The 24,720-nt window shown below is 41.2% G+C and overlaps 1 protein-coding gene across 3 annotated transcripts in view; it reads left to right on the top strand.

Annotated features, from left to right (window-relative positions):
- Window positions 1–24,720, top strand: part of FGD3 (FYVE, RhoGEF and PH domain containing 3) — a 107,307-nt gene that overhangs the window by 2,121 nt on the left and 80,466 nt on the right. Inside the window, exon 1 of one of the 3 annotated variants that reach the window (XM_075159458.1) lies at window positions 22,459–22,551. The exons of the other annotated variants lie outside the window; for them this stretch is intronic. Coding sequence (XP_075015559.1) covers window positions 22,488–22,551 — 64 coding nt within the window. The 5' untranslated portion in view covers window positions 22,459–22,487. Of the gene's footprint in view, window positions 1–22,458; window positions 22,552–24,720 lie in introns of those variants that run through there. 3 annotated transcript variants of the gene reach the window in all.

Below are 24,720 nucleotides of genomic sequence, written 5' to 3'. Positions count from 1 at the left end.
GTAGGTAAAGGCTGGATCAACCCAAGAAAGATTATGGTGAGTTGCAGACCTGCTGAGGTTCCCCATCTGCCCTGGATTCAGGGATATTCAGACAATCTGACTTCTGGCACTTCCTGAACTATTCAGGTACCAATCTTCAGTATGTTAAGTTTCGAGCCGGGTCCTCCCGCATGGATTGGAGCCTGCAGGAGCTGGAGTACCGGTGTTAGCAGCCTCTCCCTCCATTAGTTATAGAAGGAGCCAGGGCTCTCACGTTAGATGCTTATAGATAGATAGATGCTATACATATCCCACCGTATACGCGAATATGTAGTTTTGTTGACTGTGGTTGTCTTCAGTGAGCGAGTTATTTCTGTTTTCAAAGTTAGGGGACCTAGAGTGTGGTGATCTAACGGAAGTCTGTAGAGGCTAAGCTTGCTTGCTCTTGTGACTTTGATCAAATGTGCCCTGCTTGTGTAGTCCCAGCTCCGAAAATTCTTGAATGGAGCTGGAATTGCCATTGTCCAGTCCCCTTTGGTGCAGCTGCTTGCATTTAAATGTATGTCTAAAACTCTTGCTGAAAATGAAGTCAGGACTCTCTTCTTCCCAGAGGAGCTCTGCCTCTTTCCAAATGTGCGGATGCAAGCCCTGTCAGCTATCTTCCACAGAGATGGGGAAGCAAGACGGGAGGTTGATACTAGGTTGCCCTCTCCTTAAGGAAATCCAGTGTGGTGTAGTAATGCCACGGGAAATACGGACCCACAGAGTTCTTGTGGATGTCCCCCAAACTCCAAACATCGACTGAGGTGATAATGTGCAAGGAAGGTGGGATTCCAGAGCTTATTTGGTCTTGAAGTGTCTCAGAGATGCAAGACAGGGTGTTATGTTCAAACCAATAAAGATGGTGGAATCAAGATAGAGCGATGATGGTCCTTGCGGCTTCTTATGTGGGATGAGCTTCCGCAGTGTGATCCAGAGGAAGACCGTCTTGGGTCAGTAGCAGTGGAAGTGGGTTGTTGAAACCGTGGGACACCAGGAGTGAAAGACTTGGGAAGTCAGAATCCAAGGTGATGATTTTTTACTTGTGCATTGTTTGCATTGCAGGGTTTTCAGGACAGGCTTTGTGGCTGGGTTTTTCAAAGCATCCCAAGGGTTTTATACTCCGAGCTCCCTGATCAGGTTGCTATGTGTTTGGTTTTGGGGAAGCCTTCTTCTCAAACAAGCTGTGTGAGATGGGGTGATTTGGGGACGGCTGCTCTCTGAAATGCCATCTAAAATCCATGTGTTTCCCACTGGTTTTCAATGAAAAATGAACAACTAACTTCTGTAGGAGGTCTTTGGGAACAGCTTTGTTTTCCCGTGTGTCTGTAAAGTGTCCAGCTGAACGGACACTGGATGTTCCTGACTGAAGCTTGTCTGTTACTACCAACCCAGCTCAATAGTAATGAATGTATGTTTTTTTCCAAATTGTTTGTACCTTTTTTTGTTTTAGGGATCTTGTTAAGATTATCGGACATCAGTAATATTGGTGCAAATGGTCCTGCTTTGGTTAGTGAGTGTGACTGAGTGATCTGTATGAGAATTGAAATTGCTTTGTTTCCTCTCTGACTGTACACCGGTTTCTACTAAAGCTATAAACTTATAAAATGCTTTTAAGTAAGATTCATTTTCTTCTTCAACCTGTTTTGTAAACATTTTAAATAGTTTTCATTTACTAAATACTGAAAACTCAAAGAATTTGAAACTATTTAAAAGAGGTGACTGGTAAAATCTAAGTAATAAATACTTCCAGCTTCCAGGACTGGATACAGGTACTGTGTTAGAGATTTGAGCTATTGATTACGTAGATGTTAACTTGTCTGAGTGGAGTAAATAGTGTGGCAGATTAAAAGTAGTAATAACTACTGTGATAGGCATTTTTGTCAGCGTTATCAAGTTTTAATGTGAAAATGAATGTTTCATTTGAGAGACCTTGGTTTACGATTCTTGCATAATGATGAATATTGCTACCATTTGCAAAATATGTCTCTTGTTCCAAATTCTCTGAACTAGTTGAAAGTTTCTTTTAAGTAAAAAAACCCCTTCATCTATTTTTCAGATGTGGAAACAGAGAGAGAATTTGAGATAGCCTGAGATAAGGTGGACTAAGGTACAAGTGAGAGAGAGGAGAGGGAAATTATGAGGGATTATCATTGAACTCCTCAGCTAATTCTTTCCATGACGTTGCAGCTCTCAAGCCACGCTGCGTACCCTCTACCAGCTCTCAGGTCTCTTATTTTCTTGTCCTCTGCCAACCCGTTTGAACTCCCCACTGAGCACTGAGCCCGGTTCCCCCGAGCAGAGGACCTCGGACCTCCACCGTGAAAATCCACCATGAAATTGGGAATAGATGTTTGCAGATCAGTGTTGCATTCTCTGGAGCATACAGTAATTGGAAGGCAGTCAGTCACGGCACGAAACTCTGGCTGGTTTGGAGGTTATGAGTAGTGAAATTTGAGAAGGCCTTTGTTGGTGGAACAATAGTGGAGGTACACTGGAAAGTGCTTCCAGTGAAACTTTTTGCCCCTCCCTCTACTCTCCCCCCTCCCATTCCCCAGCCATCTCCTAAAAGCAAAGTTTAGTATGAGTATATTTGCATTTTACGCTTTGCAATGTCTTAAAATTTTATGGGTCTTTGAATTTTATTTCACAGTTTGTGGCTTTTCACTTTATCTGTACTGGCCATCATTAGGAGTTTCTGGTACTGAAGTACTGCGTGTTTGCTTTACCTTGATACGGGGCGAATGCTATACCAGCCAGCGCAGAGAAGAAATGCTAATGCATGGTGTCCTCTCCTGCAGTGCTAAATGGAGCGACAGCCTCATGTTCATCTCCATTCCCTCATTGGTATGGCCATTGCTTTTTCTGGCAGTAGTCACCAGGTACTTCTGTGAGAAATACCCAGGGTGTGCAGTTGTGACCTGGCTTCTCAGGGTTAGGTTACTGAGTTTAAATGGCATTATTTAAAGCATGTTGCCTCTGTGGTCCCTGACTGCTACCTCTCAAAACGCTGTTCTCCCTGCTTTTTCTTCTGGTGTCACTGACTTTTGTTGCTATTTTCGTCTTTCTGTGAAATGCAATTGTATTTCAGAGTTTATTGGTATTACCCGCTTCCTTGTTTTCTGGGTTGCACTCTTCTTATTATTTGGCCAGGCTTAAGACCCTGGTGTGGGACAGAAAGCCAGTGATTTAACTGCTGTGGGAGGGCTGGGTGGGGAATTGGGCAGGAAGGCTGGGGAGAGGAGGTTGTTTGCATAGCATAACCTCAGTCGTCTCATGCAGGATTCCCTGCAGGGTCCTTGGGGGGCTCAGGGAAGTGGTGTCATCAACTCATCACCTCCAGAAGCTCCATTAACAGAGGGTCCAGGTTCCTACCTCCGAGCCAGGCCGTCTCAATAACCCTTGAGATATCGTCAGGATACTTTTGTCCCTCTATCTTTCTTCCCTCCCTCCTAGTATGATTGGTGTTTTGGTTATGAACTCTAAAAACCCATGGCTCAGTCAACTGTCAGCATAAAAAAGTTGCAGAATTGCTAAAATGGGATTTTTTTCCTGCGTTAAGGCACTTGGTACTGCCTGAATGATGTAATGTGCGTTGGTGGTGGGACTGGGAAGTCTGGGCTTACTGTCGTGTGGCATCCCCGAGAGGCTGGTCAGACGGACCTTCGTGGGTCCCACCCTACTCGTGTTGGGCAGTAATAGCCTGGAGAAGGAGCTTTTTCGTCTTGAGGAAGCGTGTCAAGCGTTACCAACTTTTGCGTCTTTCTTAAATGCTGGTGACTACTTAGAGAGCTCGATGTTGTTAAAAGCAAGAATAACCATTTCTAAGTTTTTTAATTGCACAGCCTTCTGTGGTACGTTTAAATGTGTTGGAAGTATTGATTGCTGTTCTGAAGCAAGCTCCTGATGTTGGGTAAGAAGCTGCCATCAGGCAGTGAATGGAGTAATGTACAATTCACGGTCTTCAAATCTGTGTTAGTAGTAGGAAAAGGCAACTCTTGGGATGGCAGAATCCTCAAGGCTTTAACAGAGAGGGACGGAGCACACCACTGGCAACTGCTGTGAGAGGCGAGGAACCGCTAAACATTGTAGGTCCTCGTGAATTTCAGTATGGCCATGAATAATTATATTACTGAAATTATATTTTAAAATGCTGAAGCATCTCCTTTTGAAAGATAATTCTAGTTCTTTAATTTCTTCAGAGATTGATTTGATGCTCCTTCTTAGAAATTCTTTGGCTTAATGAAGATTCAAGGAGAGAATATTTTTATGCTGGACTGCTGAATGAGACAATTTTGCATTATATTTGCCATTTTTCTCTCTTCAAACATTTTGAATATTTTGTTGCTGAGTATACAGAGCCATTGCTTTAAGTGTAGCTACCTCTACTGTTAATTTCTGCTACTTATTGAGCTGATTAATTAACATAAAAGGCTAAAACACTGACACTTTGGACTCTGGTTGTCAGAGTCAGCCTGTTACTGGAAGCCCAACCTCTATCCTTTGGACGGAGCGTTCGGGTACAGTGTATGCATGCAGCATACACATCTGTACACGTCATCATGGCAATCTAGATGGAGATTTTTGGAGGCTACCAGCCTTCATACTAAAGAATCTGATTTCTAAAAGCCCAAAGAGCCCAGTAGTCCTAGTATTTTTTGCGAAGGCAGGGAGACATCTAAATATCGCTTGGATGTCAGAGGTTTCTCTTGTTTATTTTAGACTTCTGAAAAGTAGGCAGGTGTCTGACTATAATGAAGGAATTTAACACTGGGCTCTAGTTTTCTTAAACTCTTGGCCTCGTTTTATTCTTTCTTTTTGAGCTTGCAGGCCCTGAGCAGAAATTCTCTCTTGGTAACTTAACCCTGAGCAAATATTTACATTCATGAGATTCTTGCTACTTCAGCAATCATTTTGGGCCTTGAGGTTGGAACAGGGTGAAAGTTACTGTACCAAACGTTGGGGCTGGGAAGGGGCGGGGAAAGGAAGCCTGAAGAAGCCTCCAAATACAGTTTTACCATGTTTGGTAGGAATCACCTGTTCAGTGTGTTTTGGTTGTCATTCCACAAACATTGCCGTGTTCCAGAATGAGATTTGCAGAAATACCGTGTTGCATGCCACTGGCCCTATGCAGCTGATGGGTGCTCGTGATTTCAATTTCACCCACTGAATAAAAATGTTTGTGTAAAAACTGAAGTGAATGGAGTAGTAGAAGGGAAGACTGAGATGGAAAAGAAGGAAAAAGTGGTGAGTACAATGCAAAAAACATTGAAAGGGGTGTAGGAAGAGATTTTGAAGAAAGAGGGTTTTAAAGTCAAAATCAGTTAAGAAATCTGAAATTTGTAAAAGAGGAAACCTGTACAAAACACTGTTTGAAATTAACGTGTGGACACTGCAGAAATAAAAGAAAGGTTCTCCAGGGTACAGAACAACAGAGAACTGAATAAATAAGGCAAAGGAGGAGGGAGTGATCTCCCCCAAAACCAATGGACGAAAATACCACCAGATCTCAGCCTCCTGTGTTTTTGTTTTCTAGATTTTACCATTGTCGTTCAACAGCACGCCCTGTGCTGGGAAAGAAAGAGGATGACAATGAACTCAGTTCTCACACCCTTTATGGGAGAAATAGGCAGGTTTCTCATGACGGTTCTCAGCAGAGGCTGAACACCGATGTAGCTGCTTCTCCCCAGGCCATCTCTGACGCACCTCTTGGGGCTGTGTTTGGAGCCCTGCGGTAGTGGTCTGGCCCTTGGGCTAAATACTGCAGCTGCAGCGTTGCCGACGGCAAGCTGCTGGGAGCGCGGCAGGGCGCACGCTCGCATAGGAGAACTGAATGCATGAAGCCAGCGCAAACTGTGTATTGTATTTCCTCTTAAATTTGACAGAAAAAGGGATTGTGCCCCTGCAGCTAAATTTGTACTGTTGTTGACACGGTTCTGCCCAGATCTACTGGAGCCGTGGCTGAATCTACAATAACTTACACTGATTAAAGATCTAGCCCCCGGGCTGTAACAGCGTATAGCTACATGTTGGAACTGTTACGTTTGCATTGAAGTAGCATATATGGTTTTTCTATTTAAATTTTTTTCCCTTTTTTCCCCTGTTTGTTGAATATCTGCAAAGCCCTGGATTGGGGGTGGATGAATTTTGCCTGGAGGAAAATCTCAGCCGTTCCAATTTCCTGTTGGAGCCAGGTGTGCCACCTCCGTGCATCGCTCCCACCGGCTGCGGGAGTCGTTCATTTCGAGTGAAGTTTCCCATGGAGAAGCAAACAGAGCTGCCTGTTGAGCCCTCCTGGATCTGTTTTACTAATTGCTATTGAAATTCTTACAGCCTGTTTCTCGGCTGTAAAAATGCAGACCCAAATATCAAAGTTGGGGGGAGCAATCCCCCCCTAATTATTATGCAGTTGAGAAATTAATTTCTTAAAAATTTTTTCAACTTAAGCAAATACATTGCCATTCCTAGTTTACTAATGGAGGTGCAAGTGTTTACAGCTAGGGGTGAGTAAGATTTCCTCAAAATAATAAAATTTAAAAAAAAACAATAAAAAAAGCCTGTCTCATCCATACTGTCTGCAGTTGTTGGATCTACAGTTGTTGGAATTGGGTCATTGGTCTGAGTTATGGCTGCTTGATTTTGATGGTTGTGCAGTCGAAAAAGTTGCTTCACTTGGAATGCGGAACAGATGCTTTTCTTATTCACTTGAAAGGATAGTCTAATATTTTTTTTTTTATTTCCCAGACCATGCAAGTCCCCAAAGTTATTTTAAAAATTGCTAATCCTCTTGTTAGGACAAAGAAACCGTGGAAGCGAATTTTGAGGGTAAAGAAACTGTTGCATTAATTGTCCATCTAGTCAAGGGTTCAAGCTCTGCCGCTGGCCACAGCCACTGCTTCAGCTGTGAAAAACTTTGTAGCAAATGGTTATGGAATAGTTGGCACCAAGAGGTGTTTTTATTTTTTTTTTTCTTCCCCTTCTTCCCCCCACGCCCAATTGTTTAAAAAAATTGGATTGTGTCTTAAAGCAGGAGGGTTCATAAACTCGCAGAACTCATGGCCTCCACTGAAATAGAAATTTTCTTATGGATGGTAACAGTTTTAGGGTCGTTAGTACATATTATTAAAAAAAAAGTTCATTCTAGTTGTTGAGAAAATATATGCAGAGTGGTGCCACTGTTTTACTTGTATGTTCAAAGTGTTAAAACATTGTATTTTGACAATAAACTTGGGGAGGTGGGGGATGTTCAGCCCCGCTGCTGTGTGCACAGGCAAAATGTTGCTTTTTGAATTTAAGCTGACTCTCCCAAAGCAGTAAGAAACCTGCAGATAAGTTGCCTCCAACTGGAGCACAGCGTGCCCCGTTTTGATGCTCCCTTTTCTCTCCTCCCTCCTTGTTGAATTAGGTTTCAAACAAAACCACTGTTGAAAATTGATCAGGATCTTGCTTAATGATTATCTATGGCAGCAGAGCCTCTGTAGGGTGATGTTTTGTTTTCTGTTTGATGGAGGGTCGGAAACCCAAGAGCCTGTAATTTGGGAATGGCTTGGTGAAATGTGCTTAAAGATCTTAAACCTTGAGAGCACAGGTTTTAAACTTGGCTATTTGATTTCCACTACAGCTGCTTTTGCACCTACATTGCTTGGGTCTCCCAACCACACAGGTATCAGCTGCTAAGAGTATACTCCAAACCAGCCAAACACATTAGATTATCCTGTCTCCTGTTTCCTGATTTATTCCATGAGCTTCATCAGATGAACCTCAAGCTCCTGTTGAGTCCTGGTCACCTGTTTGTCCCACTCCAAGACGACTGAGGAACCCTTGTGTGCTACTGATGCAGCTCAGCATCAGCCTCCCACTTGCTTTTTCCATTTCTCACTGTTCTTGGTCTCTCACTTCTCCTGACATTTGCAGTTCTGTGGTACCTTCAGGATATTCCTGACGACATCTCTTTCCAAGATGTGTTTCTCTTGTGGCATCTGCTTGGCTGACAGTCTGTAATAAAAATTAATAAAACCCAAGTTGCTACAGTTACAGGCTAACTTAGCATTGATCTTCAGATCCTTCTGGTGGCCAGATTGCAAAAATGCACACTTGCACTTTCAGCCCTCTGAAACTTTTGGTTTTAAATCCAAAACCTGAAGGTTTAGATCATATGCATACAGTTTTGGTAACTGCATAATTGTGCTGCTGTTTCCCCGTTTGTTTTTTTTTCCCCAGAATTTATGTTCCTCTACCTTGTGATGGAAAAAACGATCTTATGTATTAAATCAGACTTTTGAGCATGTAGTCTCTGGGTGTAGCTTGCAGAATTCTGGGTGTGGTGACATGATAAATAACAAAATCGATCGTCATTGTCATTCCCTAGAACTGTGCATCCTACGGGGAATCCCTCGGGAGCCCTACCGAGATGGCGCTTCCCCACGTAGTGGGGAAAAAACCCCGAGGCTTCATCTAATATCCAGTTGATTAGTAAATCAGTATCTCATATTGATCTATCTTTTGAAATGCATTAAAGATGTCTAAACATTATGTGCCTTAGTTTCTAAAAATACTGCAAAATCATCATTTGCACTGAAGGCCTTAAAATACTTTTTTGTGGAATATAATTGGAGTTTTTCTTTTTAAAATGTTGGTTAGAATTTTCAAAGGCAGCACAGTTATAAAAGGGGAGTAGTTCAAATGTAACTTGATTCTGTAACTTCCATTTTGGCTTTGTTTATTTTTTTTAAGACTGGAAAATCCAGTGGTGGTGGTGGTTCAAGGTTTTCTTAAGTTGATGATCGTGACTGTAGTGGTGTCCCCTTGCTGAAAAGGCATATGGCAGACTTTAAAATCAAAATTGATATTTTTCAGTTTGGCGTAATGATGCAAAAGAGAAGGCTGTCATTTATTTCACTTAGAAGCAGAGTATGCAGAGTGTTCTGACTTTTATTGGTTTTGGTTTTTAGTGATGAAAAAGAGTGGCTGTGTCTTTAGCTGACGCATCAACTGACTCTGAATTTGTCGCCGCTCCCTGCACCCAGCTGGCCTATTCAAAATGGTGTGTAGATCTTGAGTCTTCATTTAAACTTGCTGGTATTGATTAAACTGTAGTGTCTGATTTTTTTTTTTTGTCCTTTTAAAATACGTTAAATATATTTTTAAGAGCTCCATGCTGGATCTGACAATTGCAGGATTTGAGCTAGTTTGTTTAAACAAAAAAACAACAAAAACTGGAAGTCTGCATTTTTTTTCTGCATTGTTATTTTTACGTTTATTTAATGGCAGTCATGATAAAGTCTGATTTATGTAGGGTTTGTAGCATAGACTCAGCTGTGGATTTCTACAAGCAGAATTTTAGAGAGCTTAGAAGTGTTTGTAGAAGTTAGATAATGACAGTGTTTGGTGCTGTGCCCTGGCTGAAATATGTAGCATATTAACTAAAGATATCGACATATCTGGTCTCTCATTTGGAGCTGGCCTAAACGGGTCAGTGTTGCTGCTCTCTCTTCAGGCCCACCCATTAAATCTGTTCTCCATGTAGTCTGAATATAAGGGCTAAAATCAAGTTAAATGCATTTTCAGTTTTTGCTGACTATTGAAATTAAATCTCACATGGCTTTTGGTTTGGGTTTTCTTTTGTAGTTTGTTTTTTTTTTTTTCCCCCATATTAATTGCAGCATGATCCCTTCTTGAGAGCAATCAGGAATATGACTTCCTTCCAGGCTGTTTTTCAGTGCCGCAATTGTCTTCTAAATATTTGGTCCAAACTGGCAGATTCACGCTCCATCAGGCAGAGCTGCTTCCGAATCCGTTCCCAGCGCAGTAACTTTTCCAGCAGGTTAATGCAAACACTTACAGTTTCTTCCTTCCCTCAACTTCGGACATACTGACCATGTAAAAATAACTATTTGTGTTTAAATTTGAATTATTTCCTTTCGCTAGTCTCCAAATTTAGAAGTGCTCTTTAAGCTCTCTTCTGCTACACCAGCTTGTAGGTAGTCAGGACCTGGCTCTTTGGGGCTGAACGTGTAGACTAGGCTGAGGTATGGTCAGGATAGCTGAGGGTCTGCTGGCTGGGAAGACAGCAAAATCTTTGTTACAAGTAGTGTTTCGAGGCTGGGGTATTTTTTGGTGTGTGTTTGTTTTTTAAGAAAGCCTTCAAAAATAACATCATCTGTTGTACACATGATGAAATACCCCCGTTCCAGTTGAGGCAAACGGCAGATCCTTGGCAATATGAGCTCAGCTTTAGTTTGTATTATATGTTGCCAGATCCTTGGATGGATTTGTCACTAGAAAAGGAATGTTATCTTCTGAATTCTTGTGAATTCAGGTTGGCTAACCCACTATTAAAAGTGGGCTTGCAATGTTTGTAAGCTAGGGCACGCCACAGTCTTGTATCGTGTAGTCAGGATTATTATAAATAGTGAAATGCTTTCTACTCTCTGCACAGTCATGCCTAGTTTAATGGTTTTTGGAATGACACTTCAAAAACAAGCACTGATACTTGATTTTTAGTGCTGTAGGCAGCCTAGAATACTAAGCAGACCCAGTACAGCAGAAGATAAAATACTTACCAATGTCTCGTCAGGGAAAAAAAAGATTCGTCTGAGTTCACGGGGATTCAGTGTATTCCCTTGCAATTATATCCAGCTTTGTAAGAATATTGGTATTTATTTTGTTCAGGTTTAGGTTGTAAGTATGCTCAGGGATCTGAACTAAATTTAGAGTTTCTGCAAGTGATGGCATGGGTTTTCTCTCCTTCATGTTCAAATGTTGGGTAATCCTGAGAATATTTTTAAAAGTGTTTGAGGATACAGATTGTAAAGTAATGTCAGTGTTTAAGATGTAGGGTGCTTAACAGTTAATGATTTTTTTCAACATGTCAATATAATTAGGAAAAAACCAGGCCTTTATAGGTTGTTTTTCTACTGTCTTTTCCCCTCTAATTACAGGCTTGCTCCAGGTTTTATCGTTTAGATGGCATGACGGACTTTGGTCAATAAGAGCAGGAAATGACAGGGACAAATGCTTACTGTCTGCTACACCCCTCTGTTCCAATGGGAAAATAGAAGTAGGAACAAAACTTTTTTATTTTTTCCCTTCATTTTCCTCTTTGTCAGATGGGTGCGAGTTCATTACAATGGAAATTAGTTGAAGAGGCTCCATTTGCGGTTCTGCTTATGAAGAACACGGGTACATCTAGAAAGTCTAGATTTCTTTGAACTTTGGAGACGAGGTAAAATTACAGCAGTCAAAGGTATCTGTCATTCTTGTGGTGAATATAAGATGTTTTATGATCAGGCTCGGGGGGTTACATGTATACTTATGAGGGCAGTGGGAAAAGTAAGATGCTGAAAAGTGGGGGGATTTGGGTTCTGTCAAAAAAAGGAGCTTTGCAATGATCTTATTCAATGGGGAATACTCTGAAGCGTTGGCTCCTCTGCAGCAATTCTGGGTGTCTTGCAGGGAATCTCAGTGGTAGCAGAGATTGTCTTGGCATCTTATAGTGGCTAATCAAGTCTAAGAGAAGAAAAGCGTTTTCTGCATTTCTGCAGCTGTTCACCGGTGTTCTGCTGGTGTTGCAGGAAACTCCTAATTGTTGATATTGTTAGGAATGCTCCCCCACCCCCCATCGCAAGCCTGAGTTACTACTGTGCTGGCAGACAGCATGCTTGGCACCAGCAATAAAGACAACCCTAGAAAGATGTGTTTTAAGGAATCTGTAAGATGTATGTCAGGAGAAGATTTCTTTAGGTGGAAGCTGGTGCCTTGGTGGAGTTTGGTCTGTTTGTATTGGATAAACTGGCATTTAATTGAGTCCTCAGAAGACCACAGATCTCTACTGGAAAAAGTGGGTGTTGTAGGAAACTCTAGATATAGCCGTGCTAATTCTCGTAAATCTCTCAGCTTCTTTCCATGCCCCTAAACACAGGGTTTGCAATCCCTAATGGGGTATGAAGACACCGCATTGAAGTGGCTTTCCTTGGCACTGCGTTAAGACCTTCTGGGGCCTTGAGCTGTAACACAACTTGATCCTGGCACTATTACTGCACTGCAGTTCGTGGAGGAGGGCTCCTCTTATCATATATCATATATACATAAGAGTTAGGGGCTTTCTATCCTCTTAGGACTAATAGCAAGACCATATCTTCACCTCAGAGCACCAGGGGTAAATGCATGGGGCAGTATACTGATTATTATTACTTTTATTTTTTTTAAATAAATATTTTAACCTCCTTAGTTACCTTAAGTAACTAAGTATTTTTAGATTTCACCCAAAACAACTGGGCATGGAATTAGGAGGTTACTGGGAGGTAAGGTGCTGCTCGCGTGACTATCGTTTCAGCTTTTTCTGCAGTTAGGCAGACCACATTTTGCACTTGGTCGCTTGACAGTTTTTAATCAGGAACCAGAAACTTGTCCTGTTTCCAGTACTGACTTACACTGTATAATTTAAACAACTGAACCTTTAGATGTTAGTATACAATACTTGCACTTTAATCTGACTGTGAATCAACTACCTTTGAATTGAGCCTTGAGGTAATGCTTTTTGGTCTTTGTCAGCTCAGTTGGACTTCTGACAGCTATTGAGAAAGTCGAGAAGAGGATTGGCTTTGTTCCTCTGATCTATTGAAGCTTTTTGTCTCTTCCTTACCTCATCTGGGGCAGTTGAGGACTTTATTTGGAGTCTGAAAAAAAGAGGATTAGGTTATTTGAACTGACTGGAAAACCCTGCTGGACTTGGAGGTTCAGCTTTAAGGCTGCCCAAAAGGTTGGGTCGAATCTAGGCTAGGTTGTTACCGGAAAGGCAGCTCTTTGCATGAAGAACTGTGTCTGTTGGTGTTCTGGATCTGGATAACCTTTAAGGTTTCAACTTGATTTAGAGTATGTAAACACATAGTCTCCCTTGCAGCCAGATGGATCAGCTTTCTATCCGTGCCATCAGCATCTATAAACGGCAGCTGTGACTTGGGATACGGAGGTGAGCAGTCCTAACAAACGTTTTTCCAGTGGGTGCTGCCTGTTAGAAATGCCTGCTGAGAAGCTTGCTCTCGCCTCCTCCTGAGGCTTGTGTGTGTTTGAAGAGCTTTTACGTTAGATCAGCTCTAGTTAGGCCCTGCGGACCGAACGCCTGTTAGCTGCTGTTGTGTGCTAGATGCACTGCTTGAATGCCTCTTCTAATTTCATTTCCTCTGAAGGGAGTCCAGGTCATATGCTCCGAGACTGAGCTGAGCTACAAACCAAAACACAGTATGGTGAGGCAAGTTGGGAGACTTGCTTCAAAGGAGCTCTCTGGTCAGAACTAAAATGGGGATGGTGACACATCCATCGTCAGCCCTGCAGAAACCCTGCACGGCGGGGTTGGACAGCCGGCTTGGCGGGGCCATGCTGGCAGGGCTCAGATTGAGTCTTGGCCAGTATTCTCTGTCCAAACCTTTGATCCCGCACAGGAAAGGAGCGTCAGAGCATGGATTGATTCTGTATCCAAAAGGTGTACTTTGCTCATGAAGTTAACCTTAGATTAATACTTGAGCGTGATGGAGTCTAACTTCTGTAGGCCTTGACAAACAGGACCATGTTTTGGAGGCTGGGTTGCCTTCTCCGGTAGTCAGATTTTGCAGTGGTTTCAAGCAGTTAAAAGTCGCTTTACTGCCGTCGATAGCCGTGATCTTCCACAGCCAGTGATGAAATTGTTTGGAAGTCCGGGAAGATGCTGCTGATTTTTCTACCTTGTAACTTGATTAACACTCTTCTTCCTGAAAACTTGAGTGTTTCCCAAAGGTATCTGCCCCATGGTTTGCTTATCAAGTTTGCTAAATAATGTATTTCAAAATCAATGTCTTTAAAGTAATACATTCGTTCGGGGGGGGGGGGGAGGAGGAGTTACTTTTAGAGTTGAAGCATTAAAACTGATAGAAGTTAATCTTTTGGTGGTGATCCTGGTAAAGGCTTTTTTTTTTTTTTTTAAGATTTCCCCCCACCCTTGCCCTGTAGCTTCATTAGGAGTTTGTTGTAGTCTCTCTTTCTCTTCTTGGCTCAGTCTCTTACTTCTTTTCAGTGATAAGAAAGGAGATGTATATTTTTTAAAATCATGATATCAGAGGTAGTTATCTTGGTTTAGAGAGAGGAGACCAGAATGTGTGTTGAAAAGGCACAGAATAAATAGGAAGTTTGGTTTCTAGTTAAGTATTTGCTCTTTTATTTAAAGCATTGCAGCGTACTTGTTGGCCTTGATTAAGGCATCTGATTTTATATTCTTTTTTTTTTTCCCCATGAGGGAAAACAGTTTGACATATCACCAAAGGTGACTGTTTTCCTTTAAAGCTCCAGTTCCAGATTCAGGTAGTTACTTATGGATCTCAGATTACATTTAAAAAAAAGGTAAGTAATTTGGCTAAGGTTTTTTTAATATCTTTGCTGGAGACATGCAGCTTTTTAGTAGCTTTCTGAATGCTTTTTAATAGTTTTTGGACAGTAACTCATAAATAACTGGAGTTTCACAAACTTCAGCGAGGTTAGTCCATCAAATCCCCAGATGTGTTATGAGAGAATAATGGCTGATCCTCTTCTAAACACCTGCACCTGATAGAGGTTTGTACTTCTATTATTTGCATCTCTGAGGTCATAGGTAAATATTATCTCTGCTTAGTTTGTTTATTTTTACTTCCCTAGTAAAATTTGCTCTAAGGAAAGGTTACTTTCAATGCAGTTCTGTGTCAATCCACCAGATGACACTTGATGCTTAAAGATGAAAAGATGAGTGGTCTTGCATTAAAAATTCTGTATTCCTTCGCTGATTTAGAAAAAGAGTAAAATTCAGGACATTTTATTTCCAAAATGTTTTCATATGGTACTTGTAAAATTTTAGGTGTGTGTATCAGAAATACTTACATGCTCTACTAGGCTTTTCCTATGTGCCCATAAGAAAAAAAAAATGGAGGGGAGACTTCTTTATAAAGGCTTTGAGCAAAACTGTGCAGAAGATAAAACCACAATCATCATCACCTTCTGATGTTATTAGAAATTATACTCTTGTTGAATGAGAGGTTAATGGTGGGAGCAAAGACACTCGGAAGCATGTATTCTGACACTGTTAAGCTCATTGGAAGGGGAGTGGTTTTTTGATCCATTTGTGCAGTGGAGTCCTGGTGCTTTTGCAGGCTTTACCACAATACTGACAGTAATTACAAATATGTAAATGGTTCAGACACAGCTTTGGCAATGCAAAATGTTCTTGAACACATACCCGTCCATGCAAGCCAAGCTGTGATGTGAAACCAAGGGAAGGTTGTTCTGTTTTGTACCAATGCAGAGATGAACTCGCTATACAGCAATGGTGTGATAAACCAGAGGATTAAAATCTGGTGTTAGCATACATCTCCTGTATGTATTTTTGTGCGTGCAGAAAACAGAGTAGACAAATGAGCCAGAAAATTTTGCTCTAGTAATATTTCTTTTCTTGAGTCAATAAAGTAATATGTTGTAAAGGATTCTGGGTGATGGTTTTTATCAACCTGGACTCACACCATCAGAGCACCAGAAAGCTCGCAAGTCATGAGAGAAGTGGGGCTCAGTCCCTTTGCAACAGATCCTGGAGGCATGTACATCCACAGCTTCGCGGTCATACTGTATTTATCTCAGCAATACTTTTGTACTCGTGTAACAGTTTCTCACTGCTGTTCATCCTAAGAAGCAATTCATAATTAGAGCGAGGGAAGTACGCGATGGATTGCATTTAGCTGTTCCAGTTCAATCTGTGTAGTATTTAGGAGGCTTATAGATGTGTAAAAAGGGTTGGTGGCTGGTTTGTGAGTAAAATGCATAGTTTTATATGAAGTAATACCCCTCCCACCAAATAACTTATTTTGTTGCAGCTTTGCTCTCGTCATGTCTTTTTCTTTACCCTCTGCTGAACGTATTACTAAGGTACTGTGCCTAAGCAGTGTGAGCAATTACACTGCGATTTTGGAGGTAATGTGTCTCACTGGTGTTTTTAATCAAAAGCTTTAAGATTAATCTAACATTTTATTGATACTGTCTTTGAAATAATACAACTTAAGTAGCTAGCACATGAACTGTGTTTCTTCTCCCAGTGGAAAACATAAATCCGTGGCTGTGCCTTACTTGTTTTCCAAGGTAACTTACTTGTATTTCCTTTTGTATTTATTAAGCAGCTGGTTTGCATTGCTCAGCAAAGTGTCTGCTTTGAGACCCTCAGTCCCGGGAAGCACTTTTGCTTTATGTGGCTGTGACCTGGCATTAGTGGTTCGAGTGACTTTCTCCAAGACACTTGACACTCTTGTTTCTCTTCTCTTAGAATCATAGAATCACAGAATCATTTAGGTTGGAAAAGACCTCTCAGATCATCAAGTCCAAACATTAACCTAACGCTGCCAAGTCCACCACTAAACCATGTCCCTAAGCACCACACCTACAGGTCTTGTAAATGCCTCCAGGGGTGGTGACTCAAGCACTTCCCCGGGCAGCCTGTTCCAAGGCTTGACAACCCTTTCGGTGAAGAAATTTTTCCTAATACCCAATCTAAACTTCCCCTGGCGCAACTTGAGGCCGTTTCCTCTTGTCCTGTCGCTTGTTACTTGGGAGAAGAGACCGACCCCCGCCTCGCTACAACCTCCTTTCAGGTAGTTGTTGAGAGCGAGAAGGTCTCCCCTGAGCCTCCTTTTCTCCAGGCTAAACAACCCCAGTTCCCTCAGCCGCTCCTCGTAGGACTTGTTCTCTTAATGCAATTCGTGATGATTAAAGGAGCCACAGTGCGCACAGATGTTTAACAGAGGCATTTTCACTCTGACACGTTGGGGTATGGTCCCAGGATTTGGGAATTGTACTGGATTGACTGAAGTGATAATTGGCCATTTCCTGATGGGGTTGTTTTTTGGTTTTTTTGTGCCTGGTTGGAAAATACCAGATCATGCCACCTGATGTAATTCCTCTGAAATGCTTTGCACTTAAACTTACTCGGCATCCAAGGTGCAGGCAGGGGGGTGGCGGCAGAACCCTTGGAGGTCTCTGCAGATCCATCAGGCAGGGGGACCCGAGGCATGCCCCAGCTGCTGGCTTCACTGCTGGAGCTGTGAGATTGCAAACTGTGGGTGTCCTCGCAATCCTGAGCACTTGGTGCTGTATTTTGCTCTTTGAAATTACCTTTTCTGATGAGCAGTATAAAGTCTGAAGAACTGAGGGTTTTACAGGGAAATTTTGAAATCTCAAATTCAGTGCCAACATTTTTGTTTGTTTTATTTTTTAGTAAAAATGAATCAAAAAAACCACCCCCACCTGATAAAACTAGTCTACCTTGTCTATTTTAATGCAATATAACCTATTACTCTCTCTCTGGACAACTACTAAAGGGCAAAAAATCTGCAGAACAGGAGAAGTGAAGGGGAGTGATACTTCTTGCTGAAGACCTGGGAATCATCTGCTTAGCAGATGTTTAAAATAAGTCTTGCAACTGTTCTGCTTATAGATGTGTGTGTGTGTGTCTCATGGATTTATGCACATTATTGATATAAGGACTGAGTTCCCCTGATAAAATCCATGATCAGTTAGTGACATTGCAGTATATATGTTGGCAAGTCTGCCTGTGTTTGAAATCTGTCCCAACGCTAATCTTGGGAAAATTGAGGATGGGTCATTTTTATTAGTGGACCCTTACTCAGGAATTTAGTTCAGTCTGCACAGTTGGAAAGATTGGGTTGCTTTTTTGTTCATGACTGCTGATTTTAAGGAGCTGCAGATTTATGCTACGTGGCCCACCCTTGTAGGTTTCCGCTGTCTTTTTTTTTTTCCTTCCTTAAGTTGAAGAGAATACAGAGAAGGCTTGGAGAATTGCTCATGGATATTGACCTGGCCTGGTGATAGGTTTCTTTCTAAATGATTGTAGAAAAAAAAAGGAGAGGGGAAAGATGGACATGTGGAGCTGCAGGCACCTCCTGCGACCAGACCGGAGCAGCAGGATGGGCGTCTTCTGGACGGTGGCTTCTCAGAGCTGGATTAAGAGCCGCTGGAGCTGAAGGCAGGCATGCATGGGTAGCAGCGTTGTCTGTCAGCCTAGCAATTCCTTTAGCTAAGGTCCAGGTTTGTAGTGTTCAACGTAAATGAACAATATTTCATTTATGGTTGCAGGATTTAAGCTGACTTTTGCAAGTCTACAATTCTGTGTTTTTCAGGTGATATACATTGTCTTTAGCCCAGGCAGGAGTTCAAATGTTGTCTCATTCAGTCAAAGGGTCAGTCTGGGATCAATTTGGAAATATCGTTAAGAACTTGTCACTTGTAAAGCTCTGTGGTCTGTCTGGGTGAGATGCTACAAGACCCGACTGTCAGGGTACCTCCATTTAGATGAGAGGTGGACAGCCCTAAACACAGCTTGGAAAGCTCTTAAATGTCAAGAGGAACATTAAATTTTGTGTTTGGAAGGTTGGCAAAATTGAATTAAATAATTGGTACCCTTTGCAATTTAAATCTGAGTTTCCCTTTGTCTTTTATCCTATGCACAGATTAAAATACATTCTCACCTCTCTTCTCCTTTTGCTTCCTCCACCCTCATACCTGGGCAGTATATAGAGGAATTCCATATCTGATCGCGCAAAAGCTAAGCTGGGATGAAATCGTTTACAGGCCATGGTATGCATTTGTCATGTTCCCTGCTCCCCTCCCTCTTCCCTTTCCATCTGTTATCCAAATCCTTTGTTTTCTCTTTCACTCTTTTGTTTTTGTTTTCTTTTTTTTGTATTGCTTATGGTCAACTCTTTTGTTACTCTTTTCTTCACTTTTGTCTCAAAACCGCATAAAAGAATTCCACCAAAAACATAAAGCAGTAATTCTCAGACAAGCCAAACTTTTAAACTATGTGTTCAAAGGAGGTTTGAAATTAGGCGATGGGAGTTTATGCATCCCTAATTAGAAGCAAAGCTAAGCAAGCATGACAAATGTATTGATGATAAACCTCAGCCCTGATTAAACTTCTGTTGAAGCCCAACTTAATAAATTACAGCAGATTATTGCTGCCTGAGATGCAGTTACTGGGTGTCTGTGGGGCTCTGGAGGAGCCGCATCGCGATGTGTTTGTGGGACCAGTAACAGCAATCCTGGGGCTCTGTCCGCTGTGCGAGGCTTGCTGCAAGACTTAAGAGAGTCCCTTGTCCTTCTTAAAATCAAAGCAACTTGTTTAATTTAAAAAAAAAAAAATCCAGAATCTTCCCAAGGTGTTCTGCTGAAGGGGACAAAAGGCAACGCATAAAACTTAATTTTCTTTTTGATTAAGGAGGATCTGAACAGATCCTGAAGGCAGGCAGAAGGCTGTAAAGTTCCAAGGGCAATAAAATATTTAGCTTAATACGAACTTGAGCTTACTTGTGTGGAAAATCGTGTTTTACAGGTTGGAGAAGAGTACAGCGGGACAGCAGTCACAAGGTGTTTCAGTGAAGTTCTGGTTTAGTACTGTTGGAAATAACCCGGGGGCACGGGTAATTTGTTTGACTCCACAGCGCATACGTTTTCTCACTGTGGGAAATCTGGGTATTTCTTGAATATGGTGTTTTGCCTTTCCTTGCTTCACTTGTGTCCTACTTTTTTTTTTTTTCTGTGGTCCAACAGGTCCAAGTTCCGTTTTGTTTTGTGACCGGTACAGTAGTTTTCCACCTTTTCCATACAGGGATCCTCTTTTTTTCATATTCATTTAGTAATATGGAAAGATATTTCCTCGAGAAAATGGATTTCTCAAGCCAAGAATGCATTGCCAAATGTTTGTCTAAAGCATGTCATTAGTATGGACGAAACAAACGATAACCAGCCCAAATCCAAACCTCTTGGCAGCAAGCTAGAACAAAGAACTCTTTTGACTGTCTTGTGCCAGGCATTTAAACCCATGCAAGAGATTGTGTTTGAAAGAACAACATTCAAAATAGAAGCCTTGGGTGCCATAAAATAGGCAAGTTAGTGCAAGACAAGAGGGCCTGGTAACTTTAATCCTCAAGCCAGGATGTAGTTTCATGGCTATTTGAAAAATAAGAGAACAAAAGTAAATCCTTCTCCTGCAAATACTGAGCTTGTTCTGGGTCCAAAGCACTCAGGCCGGGCTCTGGTCATGGAGCAGTGCTCCTCTGAATGGCCGTGCTTGGCGCCCCGTAAGGACGCTGCAAAGCAGCAGCTGGCAAAAATCAAAGAATTCAGTCCGTTGATTTGTATTTCCTTTGTCTGGTTCGCTTAAGCAAAAACCTGCTAAATCTCAGCTGGGAGGTGATTGAATTTCTGTAATTGATATATTATTCCATGTCAATAGAAATGTTACTTCATAAAGTGCTTTGGGATTTATTTTTTTTTAAAAGTCTTTTGTATAATAAGATTATCATTAAGCCTGATTTATTATGATTGAACACATTCCAGAATCCAAGATGAAGGCTCTAGAAAACTATAGGCTTGAGCGGATTGTAATTTTACAGATCTTTGTACAAGCACTGATTTTTGATCGATCCAATACAGAAATTAATAGGAGTGTCCAGTTTTTGTTGTTTTTTTTTAATTTGTATCAATACAGTTTTAACTTTTCCCTTGGTGTAGCAAGATGCAGTGATTTGCCATGCCAGGCAAGTGTGCTGCTGCTGGTTCCTGGCAAGAAAACTAGGTGTTTTGTACCTCCTAAGCCTGGTAGAGAAATGAGCAATTGAGTGAATAGTAATCTTTCTCCTTACAGCAAAGGACAAAATGAAGGGGGGAATTAAAAAAAGACCTTTGCTTTGTTTTACATGAAAGCGTACACATGTACAGATCATTGCAAAAGCTGCAGAAGAAAGCTTTGAATGCAAAAGCTTTTTTCATAAATCAGAAGTAGAGTAATAGTCCATGCTAAAATTGCTGATATAATCACGGTCTCTTTGTTACTGTGCAAATTTCCGCAGAGTAATTTGTCTAACACCATTTTGGTTGTTTCTGAATCAATTTGAAAACAGAGTAAGAGAAAGCAGAAGACCTCGGGGTCCAGTTGGGTATTTCATTAGAGGAAAGCAGTGTAATGTTCTCCCTGCCCCAGCGGGAGACGCTTGCGCCGAGCCTGAAACCAGCGCAGAGGAGAAGACTCTCCTATTGCGGGGTTCTGTCACCTTTACTCATGAAAAATAGCTGTTAATTCAATTAAATTAATTCAATTAAACCTTTCAGTTTCTTTGGCTAAGACTGCTGTATTTTGGCATTCCACGTGTCTAACAGGACATGGGTCGCTGTTAGAGCATCCCATATTTACATAAAGATCCTTATAAGAATACGGTTGCTGTTCTGTATAATATTACTTATAGATATAAATCTATATATGAGCCCACCTGCCTCTTTCCATGTGCCAATGGATACCTTTAAAAGCAATTTTTAATAGAGTTGTGAAAGTAAATCCAATGCTCTTCTACTTGTAGAGGACAAGACCTTTCAAACATTAAACCTTGTAACGGCAGCTGTGGAATGACCCTCCTTCAGCGTAGCATGAAGAGGAAGCACATTCATTGAAAGACTTGAAGTTTTGCTTGGAAGCACTAATTTAAATCTTTTAAGGGAACGATTTACTTACTGCTCAGTGCAAATGAATCTGTATGGTAGAATACTGTGTTCTTTTTACTACTTGTTGCATGAAATGCTGTTATGGTACTAACTTCCTTGCACGGTGTCTATTCTTTGCATGCTCCTTTACATTTTTTCCCCCCCTGCAGAATTGCATATTCTGTTTGCATTGTACCGTGACTAATGTACGGATTTGCTTTTTGTAGCGCCAGTGATATTCTGCCAGTGTTTTAGCAGGGGATTCCCACAAGAATTTCCCTGCCTCTCCTGTGTGCCAGTGAGGAGTGCATTGAGAATACATGTACTTCATTTATTTACTTTGGGGAGTGGGAAAACAAAGGCTCCCGTATACTTTTTTTTTTTCCCTGAGATGATACTACCAGCTCAATAGCTGGTGCTGGAGGGGGAGGCAGCCCTGTCACGGGAACGGGGTAGGACGACGACCACTGGCCAGGAGTCCGTGCTCCAGTTCTGTTCCCGCTGTGAAACCTTGGCAACACTTTCCTTTCTTTTTTTCCTTTTCTTTCATTTTCAAGCATTCTTTGTTTGGATTGTGAACAAAGACTGTTTTTAGTAAGTATTTGTACAGTGCCTACCTCGCTGGGCTCTGCTTTCCTTTGGGATTGTTAAGTGCTTTTGTAGCGATAATAAAATTAAAACTAGACACTGGTCAAACAAGCTGCTATCAAAGTGCTCTCACTAAGAGCAAGGGCTGGCGTTCCACATCCCAGAACCTCCAAAAAACGTGTGAAATCCACAGAAATGCAGATGACGGGTTACCTACATGATACATATACACATATACAGCTAATTGCAGAGAGTCATTCTCTTCGTTGCCCCTTCCCTTCCTTCCCCTCCCTACACCCTCCTGCACCCCTTGAAGCACATCCAAACACTGCGTCCAGCTTCAGTGCTGCATGCAGGAGACCGCCAGTGCCCCGGAGGGGAGGCTCAGGGGAGACCACCTCTGTTTTGTGGTTGGTGGGTTTATCTTTTTTTTTTTTTTTTTTTGTTTGTTTGTTGTGGGGAGGATGATATGCAGGTGAGATCCTGCAGGACTGACTGTATCTGGGATTTGGCAGGAGGATGAGTAAAAGTAGCTTTAGAAAATGCTGCCTCTAATGAAGGTGTCTGCTTGCAGTTTGCCCCATGAGCTGTTTTGGGAAGGATCCATGGATCAAGTGCCCCACTTCTTATTTGGCAAAATAAGTAAATGTGAGCATTTTTCAGCCTGTCTTTGCTGCTGGACTTTTTTCCAGTACCAGGATGGTTTCAGAACTTCACGGATCTGAGCACTAACAGTGTGCTGCTCTCTTGCACTGTCTGCTATGGCAGCAGACGTTGGAGTTTTTGGAAGAAAATTGTTCATTGATGTGTTTGTTATTCGTGAATAAGTTATTATTCCGATTGGTCTTAAAGAGGTGATGCATAAAATCAATCATGAAAAATTACTGTAACAGCAGCAAATTCCCTCTTTGTAAGTTTGTAGTTATTAAAGGGAATGATTGTCAAGATACATGTGTTATATATGCGCACATGTGTGTATATATATAAAATTAAGGATTACATGTATAAAAATTTAAAAAGAATTTGCCTGGCTCATGCTCTTGCTAAAGCTGTTCAGTGTTATGCACCATTCAAAGTACACAACTGTGGTTCCCCCTTGTACAAAGGCTATCTTTGTTTTTCATGGTCTATTTAAAACTCTTGTGTTTTAATAATGAGTTTCGCTGGAAACTGGAGGAAATGAGTCCATGGGTTTTTGTCCTGATAAAAACCAAATTGGAAATTGCAAAGTCAACTGTGAATAAATACCCATGCCATATTTTATTGTTTCTTCTTTCCAGTTTTGTTCCTCCTTTCTAAATGTTTTAGAAGAAATTCTAAAGTTCACATCAGTGACTTCATACAAGTAAGTTCCGCTTACTTTCAAAGCATATGCTGACCATGGAAATAAAATGAGAACAGAAAAAGGCGCTTCATACCTTTCATATTTGTTTCTGATAGATTTCGTTTAATTGTACTTCCAGGACTAACCATGCCCCTGCCTTTCCCCACTCTCACTGGCTCCATTCTTGGTTTTCTCCTGAGACTCCCTGACACAGTTTCTAGTGTAGAGCACTCTGGTGACATGCAGCCCTAGTCTATCGTAGGTGTTTGCTGCTTAAGGTAATTATCAACACTGCCTGTAAGTTGTTAATAACAACAACAACAACAATAATAGTAAGTTACTAGTCCAATGAAATTTAATATGCTTATTGAACATGTGGTATGAAATGGATGTATGAAACAGCTCTTATATAAAGACCCATTCATCTCGTTTTATTGCTGAATAAATCTTTTTCGTTTTAGAAGAAAAATCAGTAAATTTAAGTAGCTAATTTGGGTGTTTAACCTTCTTTTGACACCAGTTACACCCTACAAGTGATTTAAACTTCTCTCTTTCTTTTTCCTGCAGGCTCTTAAGGGGAAGTGTCTAAACTAAGTTGCAGAAAGCCATATGACTAGGGCAAAATTTTCTTTTTGTTTAAGCCTAAAAAATAAAAAATGCTTAGTTCTTAAAAGAAAGTATTTTGACAGCAGAGGTGACTGACAACAAAGCTAGTTCCATTTTCTCAAAATTTATTCGGTTTTCAAAATTTATCTTGCAGCTGAACAGTGATAAAACCCCATTGCTGGCTTAATGCCACCAAGGAAACTCCCAAGTGGATTGGAACAATCATGCTTTAAAGTTGCAATGCCCCTGTAATAATTGCAGATTCGGGGGGGGGAGGGGGATAATTGATAAACACTGTTTCATTAAAAAAAAAAAAATTATTGACATTTTAAACCAGTCTTAATATTTAGGATAGCATCTGGAAGCCTTGTTAGTGGATATGAGGAATTTTTCTGCTGTTGTATGAGAAGGAAATGCTGGCCATTAGCAGAGATGGGTTTTCAAATGTTGAAAACTTAAGGAAGGTTGTAAAAAGTCATCTTTTGAAAAATCACTTCACCTTCCTTTCTAATGACTTGGACTAGGTTAGAATATGTGGAAAAACTGTACGGCTCATAAAAACCATCCTGAGTTGTCTGTCTGCCCACAGAGTCAGTTCTGCACAGGAGAAAATTGTAAAAATACATATTGCAAACCACAGACTGTCCCCGGAT

Source organism: Calonectris borealis, chromosome 10 (genome assembly GCF_964195595.1).
Source record: "Calonectris borealis chromosome 10, bCalBor7.hap1.2, whole genome shotgun sequence".
In the NCBI taxonomy this organism is placed as follows: domain Eukaryota; kingdom Metazoa; phylum Chordata; class Aves; order Procellariiformes; family Procellariidae; genus Calonectris; species Calonectris borealis.
The sequence above is the reverse complement of the archived record's forward strand: the minus strand, read 5'-3'. Positions and strand labels throughout refer to the sequence as shown.